This window comes from Scyliorhinus canicula, chromosome 4, assembly GCF_902713615.1.
Source record: "Scyliorhinus canicula chromosome 4, sScyCan1.1, whole genome shotgun sequence".
Taxonomy (NCBI): Eukaryota; Metazoa; Chordata; class Chondrichthyes; order Carcharhiniformes; family Scyliorhinidae; genus Scyliorhinus; species Scyliorhinus canicula.
In genome coordinates, this window is record NC_052149.1 from 153,143,100 (window position 1) to 153,156,527 (window position 13,428).

Genomic DNA, 13,428 nt, shown 5'->3' on the forward strand with positions numbered 1-13,428 from the left:
TCCTAAACTCAGTCCTAAATCTACTTCCCTTTATTTTGAAGCTATGGCCCCTAGTTCTGCTTTCACCCAACAGTGGAAACAACCTGCCCGCATCTAGAACATAGAACAGTACAGCACAGAACAGGCCCTTCGGCCCTCGATGTTGCGCCGAGCAATGATCACCCCTACTCAAGCCAACGTATCCACCCTATACCAGTAACCCCACCCCCCCATTAACCTTATTTTTTAGGACACCAAGGGCAATTTAGCATGGCCAATCCACCTAACCCGCACATAGAACATAGAACAGTACAGCACAGAACAGGCCCTTCGGCCCTCAATGTTGTGCCGAGCCATGATCACCCTACTCAAACCCACGTATCCACCCTATACCCGTAACCCAACAACCCCCCCTTACCTTACTTTTATTAGGACACTATGGGCAATTTAGAATGGCCAATCCACCTAACCCGCACATCTTTGGACTGAGAGAGGAAACCGGAGCACCCGGAGGAAACCCACGCACACAGGGGGAGGACGTGCAGACTCCACACAGACAGTGACCCAGCCGGGAATCGAACCTGGGACCCTGGAGCTGTGAAGCATTTATGCTAACCACCATGCTACCCTGCTGCCCAATCTTTGGACTGTGGGAGGAAACCTTGTTTCTATAAGATCCCCCTCATCCTTCTAAATTCCAACGAGGACAGTCCCAGTCTACTCAACCTCTCCTCGTAATCCAACCCCTTCAACTCTGGGATTAACCTAGTGAATCTCCTCTGCACACCCTCCAGCACCAGTACATCTTTTCTCAGGTAAGGAGACCAAAACTGAACACAATATTCCAGGTGTGGCCTCCCTACACCTTATACAATTGCAGCATAACCTCCCTAGTCTTAAACTCCATCCCTCTGGCAAGAAGGACAAAATTCCATTTGCCTTCTTAATCACCTGTTGCACCTGTAAACCAACTTTCTGCGACTCATGCACTAGCACACCCAGGTCTCGCTGCACAGCAGCATGTTTAAATATTTTATCATTTAAATAATAATTCCTTTTGCTGTTATTCCTATCAAAATGGATAACCTCGCATTTGTCAACATTGTATCCAATCTGCCAGACCCGAGCCCATTCACTTAACCTATCCAAATCCCTCTGCAGATTTCTGGTATCCTCTGCACTTTTTGCTTTACCACTCATCTTAGTGTCGTCTGCAAACTTGACATATTGCCCTTGGTCCCCAACTCCAAATCATCTATGTAAATTGTGAACAATTGTGGGCCGAACACTAATCCCTGAGGGACACTACTAGCTACTGATTGCCAACCAGAGAAACACCCATTAATCCCCACTCTTTTTTTTCTATTAATTAACCAATCCTCTATCCATGCTACTACTTTACCCTTAATGCCATGCATCTTTATCTTATGCAGCAATCTTTTGTGTGGCACCTTGTCAAAGGCTTTCTGGAAATCCAGATTTACCACATCCATTGGCTCCCCGTTATCTACCGCACTGGTAATGTCCTCAAAAAATTCCACTAAATTAGTTAGGCACGACCTGCCCTTTATGAAACCATGCTGCATCTGCCCAATTGGACAATTCCCATCCAGATGCCTTGCTATTTCTTCCTTGATGATAGATTCCAGCATTTTCCCTACTACCGAAGTTAAGTCACTGGCCTATAATTAACCGCTTTCTGCCGACCTCCTTTTTTAAACAGTGGTATCAGGTTTGCTAATTTCCAATCCGCTGGGACCACCCCAGAGTCCAGTGAATTTTGGTAAATTATCACTAGTGCATTTGCAATTTCCCTAGCCATCTCTTTTAGCACTCTGGGATACATTCCATCAGGGCCAGGAGACTTGTCTACCTTTAGCCCCATTAGCTTGCCCATCACTACCTCCTTAGTGATAACAATCATCTCAATGTCCCCACCTGTCATTGCCTCATTTCCATCAGTCAATGGCATGTTATTTGTGTCTTCCACCGTGAAGACCGATCCAAAAAACCTGTTCAGTTCCTCAGCCATTTCCTCATCTTCCATTATTAAATCTCCCTTTTCATACTCTAAAGGATCAATATTTACATTAGCCACTCTTTTTTGTTTTATATATTTGTAGAAACGTTTACTATCTGTTTTTATATTCTGAGCAAGTTTACTCTCATAATCTATTTTACTCTTCTTTATAGCTTTTTTAGTAGCTTCTGTTGCCCCCTAAAGATTTCCCAGTCCTCTAATCTCCCACCAATTTTTACATATTTTTACATGCCTTTTCTATCTCCTGATTTATTTTCTGCCCCACATCCTGACTACTGCTAGGGGGCCTGTACATAACTCCCATCAGAGTCTTTTTACCTTTGCGATTCCTCACGATTCCTTACTAACAATGCAACCCCGCCACCTTTGCCCAACTGCTTATCCTTCTGATAGGACATATATCCTTGGATATTTAGATCTCCTTGCAGCCGTGTCTCTGTGATGCCCACAATATCGTACCGACCAATTTCAATGTGTGCAACAAGCTCATTTACCTTGGTTCCGTATACTGCGCGCATTTAGGTACCCTCAATCCTGCATTGGCCACCTCCCTTTTCACACTCTTCTTGGTCATTGTACCCTGTACTGTGGCCCTTTTTGATTTTTTTTATAAATAATTTTTATTCAAGTTTTCACAAACTATCAACAACAAAAACACAAAGAAATAAGAACTAAAGCCCTCCACCCCCCCCCCCATACACAAATAATAAATTAACAGAAATAATCAGCATATAGGCAAATATACACGCCTAATCAAGGAAAACAAACAAACCCTCACAAGCCCCCCCCCAAAACCCCTGGGTTGCTGCTGCTGCTGACCATCACCTAACACTCCGCCAGGAAATCTAGAAATGGTTGCCACCGCCTGAAGAACCCTTGCACCGATCCCCTTAAGGCAAATTTGACCCTCTCCAATTTAATAAACCCAGCCATATCGTTGACCCAGGATTCCACTGGGGGCCTGGCATCCTTTGACTGAAGGAGAATCCTTCGCCGGCTATCAGGGACGCAAAGGCGAGAATACTGGCCTCTTTCGCCTCCTGCACTCCCGGCTCCTCTGCCACCCCAAATATTGCGAGCCCCCAGCCCGGCTGAACCCTGGAACCAACCACCCTTGACATCGTCTCTGCTATGCCCTCCAAAGGTCCTCCAGCACTGGGCACGCCCAAAACATGTAGGTGTGGTTTGCGGGGCTCGCTGAGCACCTAACACATCTGTCCTTTCTCCCAAAGAACCGGCTCAGCCTTGCCCCGGTCATGTGCGCCCTGTGCAGCACCTTGAATTGTATTAAGGTGAGCCTCACGCAAGAGGCATCTGCCCACGTCCCCTCCAGGGCATCTGCCCACGTCCCCTCTTCGATATCCTCACCCAACTCCTCTTCCCACTTACCCTTCAGCTCCTCCACCAAGGCCTCCTCCTCCTCCTGCATCACCTGATACGTTGCCGAGATCCTCCCCTCTCCAACCCACATCCCCGAAAGCACCCTGTCCTAGACCCCATGTGGCGGCAACAGTGGGAACTCCACCACCTGCCACCTAACAAACGCCCTTGCCTGCATATATCTGAAGGTGTTCCCCGGGGGGGGAGGCCTAACTTCCCCTCCAGCTCACCCAGGCATGCAAACTTCCCGGCCACAAACAGGTCCCCCATCCTTCTAATACCTGCCCTGTGCCAACTCAGGAACCCTCCATCCATTCTCCCCGGGACAAACCGGCGGTTCCCCAGTATCGTGGACCACACCGAGGCCCCCACCTCCCATTGTGCCGACTCCATTGTCCCCAAAGTTTGAGGGTAGCCGCCACCACCGGGCTCGTGGTATACCTCCTTGGAGGAAGCGGCAGCGGCGCCGTCACCAGCGCCTCCAGGCTCGTGCCCACACAGGACGCCATCTCCAACCTCTTCCATGCCGCCCCCTTGCCCTCCATCACTCACTTGCGTACCATCGCCACGTTGGTGGCCCAATAATACCCACAGAGGTTAGGCAACGCCAACCCCACCCCCCAATCCTTGCTCCACTCCAGGAACACCCTTCTCACCCTCGGGGTCTTCTGCGCCCACACAAACCCCATAACGCTCCTGTTAAGCCGCCTGAAGAAGTCCTTAGGGATCAGGATGGTGAGGCATTGGAACAGGAACAAAAACCTCGTGAGCACCGTGATTTTAACTGACTGCACCTACCCTCCAGGAAAAGTGGCAGCACATCCCACCTCTTAAACTCCCCCTCCATCTGTTCCACCAACCTCGTGAAGTTAAGCTTATGCATGGCCCCCCAGCTCCTAGCCACCTGGACCCCCAGTTACCTGAAATTCCTCTCCACCCTTTCTAGCGGGAGCTCACCAATCCCCCTCTCCTGGTTCCCTGGGTGCACTACGAATAACTCGCTCTTCCTCATATTGAGCTTGTACCCGGAGGAATCTCCAAACTCCCTAAGGGTCCGCATCAGCTCCGGCATTCCCCCCACTGGGTCCGCCACATATAGCAGCAGATCATCTGCATAGAGCGACACCCATGCTCCCCCTCCCCCCCCGCATTAACCCCTTCCAGTTCCTCGACTCCCTCAGCGCCATGGCCAGGGGTTCAATCGCCAGCGCAAAGAGCAGGGGGGACAGGGGACACCCCTGCCTCGTCCCCCGGTGCAGCCGGAAATACTCTGATCTCCTTCTGCTCATGGCCACACTCGCCACCGGGGCCTCATATAGCAACTTCACCCACCTGATGAACCCTTCCCCAAACCTGAACCTTTTCACCACCTCCCACAGGTATCCCCATTCCACCCTATCAAAGGCCTTCTCTGCATCCATCCCGGCCACTATCTCCGTCTCCCCTTCCGCCGCCAGCATCATTATAACATTCAAGAGTCTCCGTACATTAGTATTCAGCTGCCTCCCTTTCACGAACCCCGTCTAATCCTCGTGTATGACCTGCGGCACACAGTCCTCTACCCTCATGGCCAAAATCTTTGCCAGCAACTTTGCATCTACATTTAGGAATGAGATCGGCCTATATGACCCACACTGTAGGGGATCCTTGTCCCGCTTCAGGATCAAGGAAATCATCGCCCTAGACATCGTCGGGAGACATCTCCCTTCCCTTGCCTCGCCTCATTGAAGGTCCTTACTAACAGCGGGCCCAGCAGGTCCGAACCCATCCGGCCCGGTGCCTTTCCCGCCTGCATGTTCCCTATCCCTTTGACCAACTCCTCCAACCCAACCGTCGCCCCCAACCCCGCCACCTGCCCCTCCTCCACCCTCGGAAACCTCAGCCGGTCCAGGAAGCAACCCATCCCTCCCTCCTCCACTGGGGGCTCAGACCGGTACAGTTCCTCGTAGAAGTCCCTGCCCTTTTTGATTTTTGCCTATGGCTTCTCTGCCTTACACTTTCCCCCTTACTGCTTTTGTTTCTGGCCCCGTTTTACTTCCCTCCGACTTGCTATATCGGATCCCATCCTCCTGCCACATTAGTTTAAACCCTTCCCAACAGCTCTAGCAAACACCACCCCCCCTCCCCCCGAGGACATTGGTTCCAGTTCTGCCCAGGTGCAGAACATCCGGTTTGTACTGGTCCCACCTCCCCCAGAATCAGTTCCAATGCCCGAGGAATTTGAATCCCTCCCTCTTGCACCATCTCTCGAGCCACGCATTCATCCTATCTATCCTGACATTCCTACTCTGACTAGCTCATGGCACTGGTAGCAATTCTGATATTACTACCTTTGAGGTCCTACTTTTTAGTTTAACTCCTAACTCCCTGAATTCAGTTTGTAGGACCTCATCCCATTTTTTACCTATATCGTTGGTGCCTATGTGCACCACAACAGCTGGCTGTTCACCCTACCCTCCCCCCAGAATGTCCTGCAGCCACTCAGAGACATCCTTGACCCTTGCACCAGGGAGGCAACATACAATCCTGGAGTCTCGATTGCGTCCGCAGAACCGCCTGCCTGTTCCCCTTACAATCGAGTCCCCTATCACTATAGCCCTGCCATTCTTCTTCCTGGTAAGAAGTCTTACAACACCAGGTTAAAGTCCAACAGGTTTGTTTCAAACACGAGCTTTCGGAGCACGGCTCCTTCTTCAGGTGAAGAAGGAGCCGTGCTCCGAAAGCTCGTGTTTGAAACAAACCTGTTGGACTTTAACCTGGTGTTGTAAGACTTCTTACTGTGCTCACCCCAGTCCAACGCCGGCATCTCCACATCATGGCTATTCTTCTTCCTGCCCTCTTAAACCTTAGGTTAACTTATACAACTACAATTCCCAAAAAAACATAATAAATAAATGAATAAATAGACAAATGAAAAAAAAACTTCCAGTCACTTACCAAGGATAAAAAGCACTTCCTCCCAACCCATCTTCGAATTCCCAACTAGCTTCAAATTCCCAAACTCACTCTTCACTGTGCCTCACTCTGGCTGTGTCTTCTCTGGCTCACTGGGAGAACTCATGACCAAGGGAGAGGCATAATTTTAAGTTAAGGGGCAGGAGGTTTAATGGGGATATGAAGGAAAAAAAATTTCACCCAGAGGGTGGTGGGTGTTTTGAATTCGCTGCTTAAGGGTGGTGGAAGCAGGAACCCTCATAACATTTAAGAAGTATTTAAATGTGCACTTGGGATGCCAGGGCATGCAAGGTTATGGGCCAAGTACTGGAAAATGGTTAGGTGGTTGTGTTTCAACTGGTGCAGATGTGATGATCTGTGCTGGAGGACACAATGACTCTGTAGCACTGCCTCCCGTTCAGTTTTCAGTAGTTAATGCACTTTATCCCTGTTATTAACATCATGCACAAAGGAGAAACAAATTTCATGTAATTTAGAGTGTAGGTAACAGTGAGTTCATTGATCCACACATACATATTGATATTTATAAAATACCTTCACGTTCAGCTTCTTATATTTCTGGCACATTTCCACTCTGATGATATTGCCTTGAATAACAGGTGGTTTTGCTTGGTAAAACTTCACCATCGCTTGAGCTTCTGTACTTTTGGACAACTCCACAAATCCCTTAAAACACACACATTCAATAGAGGCATAGAAGCACAGCCAAGTATAGATAACAATGCAGAAAGTTAATTCAAACACCATAAAGCAGAGAGAGAAGGACCCCAATCCTTGCACTATAGAAAGCATCCTTTCGGGCTGTATCACAGCCTGGTATGGCAACTGCTCGGCCCAGGACCGCAAGGAACTTCAGAGTCGTGAATACCGCCCAGTCCATCACACGAACCTGCCTCCCATTCATGACTCCACCTACACCTCCCGCTGTGGGGGAAAGCAGGCAGCATAATCAAAGATCCCTCCCACCCGGCTTACTCACTTTTCCAACTTCTTCTATCGGGCAGGAGATACAGAAGTCTGAGAACACGTACGAACAGACTCAAAAACAGCTTCTTCTCCACTGTCACCAGGCTCCTAAATGACCCTCTTATTGACTGACCTCATTAACACTACACCCTGTATGCTTCAACCGATGCCAATGCTTATGTAGTTACATTGTATATCTTGTGTTGCCCTATTATGTATTCTCATGTATTTTCTTGAATTTTGTTTAAATCCCTTTTCTTCCATGTACTGAATGATCTGTTGAGCTGCTTGTAGAAAAATACTTTTCACTGTACCTCGGTACACGTGACAATAAACAAATCCAATCCAATCCAATCCAATCTCAGAGCCAAAGGATCAGAAGGCATAGAATCTCTGTGGGTAGAGTTGAGGAATCGCAAAGGTAAAAAGACCTTTAAGGGAGCTATGCACAGGCCGCCTAGCAGTAGTCAGGATGAGGGGTAGAAAATAAATCATGAGATTGAAAAGGCATGCAAAAAAGCAATATTACAATAATCATGGGGGACTTCAATATGCAGGTGGACTGGGAAAATCAGGTTGGTCGTGGATCCCAAGAAATGGAATTTGTGGAATGTCTAAGAGATAGTTTTTTTGGAGCAGCTTATGACAGGGCCTACTAGGGAACAGGCAATTTGGATTTGGTGATGTGTAATGAGGCATACTTGATTAGGGAACTTAAGGTGAAGGAACCCTTCGGGAGCAGTGACCACAATATGATAGAATTTACCCTGCAGTTTGAGAGGGAGAAGCTACAATCAGATGTAACAATATTACAATTAAATAAGGGTAACTACAAAGACATGAGGGAGAAGCTGGCCAGAGATTATTGGAAAAGGAGCCCAGCAGGGATGACAGTGGAACAGCAATGGCAGGAGTTTTTGGGGGTTACTCAGGAGACAAAGCAGAAATTCATCCCAAGGAAGAGGAAACATGCTAAGGGGAGGACAAGGCATCCATGACTGACGAGGGAAGTCAAGGACAGCATAAAAGCAAAAGAGAAAGCATACAAAGTGGTGAGGATTAGTGGGAAGTCAGAGGATTGGGAAGCCTTTGAAAGTGAGCAGAGGATAACTAAAAAAGCAATATGGAGGGAGGCAGATGACGAGAAATTATAGGCCGATTAGCCTGACTTCGGTCATTGGTAAGATTTTAGAGTCCATTATTAAAGATGAGATCACGGAGTACTTGGAAGTGCATGATAAAATAGGACTGAGTCAGCACAGCTTCGTCAAGGAGAGGTCATGCCTGACAAATCTGTTTGAGATCTTTGAGGAAGTAACAAGAAAGTTAGACAGAGGAGAATCAGTGGACATGATTTATTTAGATCTCCAGAAGGCCTTTGACAAGGTGCTGCATAGGAAACTGTTAAGTAAGTTAAAAACCCATGGTGTTCAGGGTAAGATCCTGGCATGGATAGAGAATTGGCTGACTGGAAGAAGGCAGAGAGTGGGGATAAAGGGGTCGTTTTAGGATGGTAGCCGATATCTAGTGGTGTGCCTCAGGGGTCGGTGCTGAGACCACAACTTTTCACAATATACATTAATTTTTTTAAAATAAATTTTGAGTACCCAATTCATTTTTTCCATTTAAGGGGTAATTTAACGTGGCCAATCCACCTACCCTGCACATGGAAGTCCCCGACGTCAGTGTGCCCCCGTCCCGCCTCCATCTTTTGAAGGTGGTATTCAGCATGGCTGGGGGGAATCTGTGATTGCCACAGATGGGGGCCATGGGTGACATTTTGGTTATCCCGAAGTTGTGTCTCAACTGGGGCCACGTTCTCAGCGTGGCCGCTACCACTGGGCTTGTTGTGTATCTTGTTGAGGACGAGAGTGCTGCTGTAGCCAGGGCCCAGAGGGTCGTTCCTTTACAGGATGCCTCCTCCATTTGTACCCAATCTGTGTCGGGTTCTTGTACCCATCCCCTCATTCTTTCTGCCGTTGCTGCCCAGTGGTAGTATTGTAGGTTCGGTAAAGCCAAACCCCCTTTGACTTTTCCTCTTTGCAGTGTCGGTTTGGAAATTCCCCCCCCCCCCCCACAAAAGCCATGATTAGACCGTCTATGTTTTGGAAAAAGGCCTTGGGGAGGAGGTTCACAAGGATGATCCCTGGTATGAAGAGCTTGTCGTACGAGGAACGGTTGAGGACTCTGGGTCTATACTCGGAGTTCAGAAGGATGAGCGGGGGATCTTATTGAACTTACAGAATACTGCGAGGCCTGGAGAGGATGTATCTACTTGTACGAAAAACTAGAAGCAGAGGACACAATCTCAGACTAAAGGGACGATCCTTTAAAACAGAGATGAGGAGGAATTTCTTTAGCCAGAGGGTGGTGAATCTGTGCAACTCTTTGCCGCAGAAGGCTGTGGAGGTTAAATCACTGAGTGTCTTTAAAACGGATATAGATAGGTTCTTGATCAATAAGGGGATCAGGGGTAATGGGAAGAAGGCAGGAGAATGGGGATGAGAAAAATATCAGCCATGATTGACTGGCGGATCAGACTCGATGGGCCGAGTAGCCTAATTTTGCTCCTATGTCTTATGGTCTTATAGAGATGGGGGGGGGCAGGGGAGGCAGTGAAGCAACAGCTGATCAACTCCATATTGGAAGTGGATTGGCGAAGGTACTTAACGACCTGACCATGGAGCTGCTCATGGAGATGAAAAAATTGCAAATGCAATTCAACATGCTCTCCATTGGAAAAGCAGTGTGCCAGCTCTGCCAGACACGGGGGCTTCATATGAACACAGCCACCTACTGGCACACCAGTTGAGGAAACCGGTGGCCTCACGAGAAATAGCGCAGGTCAGGGACGGGTGATCATGGCCCCAGAGGAGATCAACGGAGCCTTTGTTGTCCTATACCGGGGATTGTAAACCTCCGAGCCCACGGGGGGATTCGAAGATGAAGCAGTTTCAGGACGGCTGGATTTCCCAGCTGTGGGTGAGGAAAAGGGACCTGGACTGGAAGCACCATTGGGTCTCGAAGAGGTCATGGAATACATCAATTCCATGTAATAAGGAAGGTAATGGGACCTGATGGGTTCCCTGTGGACTTTTACATTTGTGACAGCACTGGCCCCTGTGGGAGATGTTGAACAACTCGCTGGCAAGAGGGGCTCTGTCGCCCATGATGGCACAGGCTTCTTCTCACTGTGGAGAAGCCGGTGTTAGACTGGGGTGAGCACAGTAAGATGTCTTCCAACACCAGGTTAAAGTCCAACAGGTTTGTTTCAAATCACTAGCTTCTGGAGCACTGCTCCTTCCTCGAGCTCCCCGCCAGCATGGGTGAGATAATGGAATTTCTGAGTGAGCTCAGAGCCTTCTCAGGATATAGATTTACCTTGAGAAAGAGCGAAATCTTCCAGGTGAACCCCCAGGGGGAAGAAGCAGAGCTGGAAACACTGTCAATCCAACTGGCCCAAACCAAGTTCAGATTCTTCAAGATCCATAGAGCCCACAACTGGAACTGACTCTACCAGTGGAACCTGTCTAGCCTGGGAGGAGGGAAATGGGACTTGCGGAAGTGGGGTTCACTCCCGCTCTCCCTAGTGGGACGTATTCAGACAATAAAAATGTACATCTTGCCAAAGATTCCTCTTCGAATTTATGTCACTCCTTATCTTCATCCCCAAATGCCTTCTTCACCAAGGTGGACAACCTAATCTTGGCCTTTGTGTGGGAAAGAACCCCAAGATCCACAAAACCGTCCTACAGAGAGGGCGGTTCTCGGGAGGCTTAGCACTGCCGAGCCTCCTGTTCTACAACTGGACAGCGAATGCAGAAAGGGGGCAGGGTTGGCTGGGGTAGGCGGAATGGGTACAGATGGAGAGACCTTCTGTATTGGGGCATCCTTGCAGGCACTGGCCACTGCTCCACTCACATTTCCCCCAGCCAAGTTCTCAACGAGCCCTCGGTGGTGGTAGCCACATTATGAGCCTGGAACCAGCTCAGACACCATTTTAAACTTCAAGACATGTCCCTCGCAGCACCAATATGCAAAATCCACAGGTTCACCGTGGCCAAAGTAGATGCCACAAGGAAAATCTGGAGAAGGGTGGAAAGGTGTTGAGGGTCAGAGACTTATATGCAGGTGGCAGAGTAACAACCTTGGGAGAACTAACGGACATGCTCTCGAAAACGAATGAATTCCATTATCTTCAAACACTAGATTTCCTCTGCAAGAAGGCCTCATCTTTCCCCAGCTACCTGGACGCACCCTGCTGGACAGACTCAGAACAGGACAAATTAGGGGAAGGAAAGTGCACGAGTTATACACCATCCTGACTTGAAACTCTATCCGAATTCCTTCAACGTCAATGGGTATCCAAACAGCATTCTGGGTGTACCTACACTACAAGGATTGCATTGGCTTAGGGAGGCATTTCACCACCACCTACTCAAGGGCAAACAATGCTCACAACCCATGAATGAAAACATTTACTTCCTTCCACAGATGCGTTTCAAATTGATCCCAGTTTAGTCAATGTTTGTACTTACCTCACCCTTCGCTTTGATCAGAAAGATGTTATTAATCTTCCCAAAGAGTTCAGCAAGATGGATCAAATCATTTTTTGTGCAATTGCCTGGTACCAAGTCAGCGATGTGAACTACTTGTCCAGGTTCTTCCTTTGTATTCTAGGAAGAAAGAAATCATCTTATAATTAAAGACTATCACAATGCAATGCTCTGATCAATCCATACAACACTCACTCCACACATTGCCAGCAAGGCCAACCTACTGGTTGGGTGTTAAACGAATACTTCACACCTATCTTCACCCAAGAGAATGAGGAGGTAGATATGGAACTCAGGGGGAGAGACTGTGAGGTTCTTGAACAAGTTGTCCTAGGAAGTGACACGGTATTGGAGATGTTGGCGGGCTTAAAAGGGGACAAATTTCCAAGTCCAGATGAATTGTTTCCAGAATGCTGTGGGAGGCGAGAGAGGAAATTGCAGGTCTCTGATCCAAATTTTTAATTCCTCTGTGGTCACGGGGAGGATTGGAGAACAACTAGTGTGGGCCCACTACTTAAGAAAGGTTGTAGAGATTAGCCAATGAACTACATATCAGTGAGTCCCACATACGCCAGTGGTAGGGAAACTATTGGAGAAATTCTGAAGGAAAGAATCTAGCTCCACTTGGAGAGGCAAGGATGATCAAGGATAGTCAGAATTGCATTGTCAGAGGGAGGTCACGCCTAACAAATTTGATTGAATTTTTTGAGCACGTGACAGGCGTGTAGATGAGGGTAGTGCAGTTGATGTAGTTGATTTATGTGGATTTCAGGGAAGCCTTTGACTACATCCCACATGGGAGACTTATAAAGAAGGCAAATGCACATGGGATACAGGGTAACTTGATACGGTGGATTCAAAATTGGCTTGGCTGTAGGAGACAAAGTGTGATGTCAGACGGTTGCTTTAGTGACTGGAAGCTGGTGTCCAGTGGAATTTTTTCATGCACCCCCAATGCATGATGACCTAGATCAGCAAGTAATCTGGACATGCTGAATTCTCTCTCTGTGTACCCGAACAGGCGCCATAATGTGGCTACTAGGGGATTTTCACAGTAACTTTATTGTAAGCCTACTTGTGACAATAATAAAGATAATTTTTTTAAAAGTACATAAGTACTCCTGATGGTAGGGAAGTCCAAACAAAACTAAGAGTAACAGTTTGAGGATAAGGCGTAAACCTTTTAGGACTGAGGTGAGGAGAAATTTCTTCACCCAGCGTAATGAAACTATGGAATTCACTACCACAAAAGTAGCTGAGGTGAAAAAATTGTGCAATTTTAAGAAGGAATTAAATATAGTTCTTGCGGCTAAAGGGATCAAGGGATACGGGAGAAAGGCGGGATCAGAGTATTGAACTTGATTATCGGCCATAATCATAATGAATGCAGAGCAGGCCCGAAGGGCCAAATGGCCTCCTGCTGCTTCTATTTATATGTATTATGTATAATCAGATACAGCTTCATGATAATCTCTGACATTCGGTGAAAAATATTCCAAGAGTAATAACCATTTAAATTTCATGTTCATAAATAGCAGCAAATATAATATT

At 47.7% G+C, this 13,428-nt stretch overlaps 1 protein-coding gene across 2 annotated transcripts in view; it reads right to left on the minus strand.

The window, feature by feature from the left end:
- Nucleotides 1-13,428, minus strand: part of LOC119965093 — a 129,836-nt gene that overhangs the window by 17,591 nt on the left and 98,817 nt on the right. For both annotated transcript variants that reach the window (XM_038795376.1, XM_038795377.1), the window contains exons 12-13: nucleotides 11,860-11,997; nucleotides 6,890-7,021 (exon numbers count right to left, since the gene is read on the minus strand). In XM_038795376.1, the coding sequence (XP_038651304.1) occupies nucleotides 6,890-7,021; nucleotides 11,860-11,997 (270 nt within the window). The remainder of the gene's footprint in view (nucleotides 1-6,889; nucleotides 7,022-11,859; nucleotides 11,998-13,428) is intronic.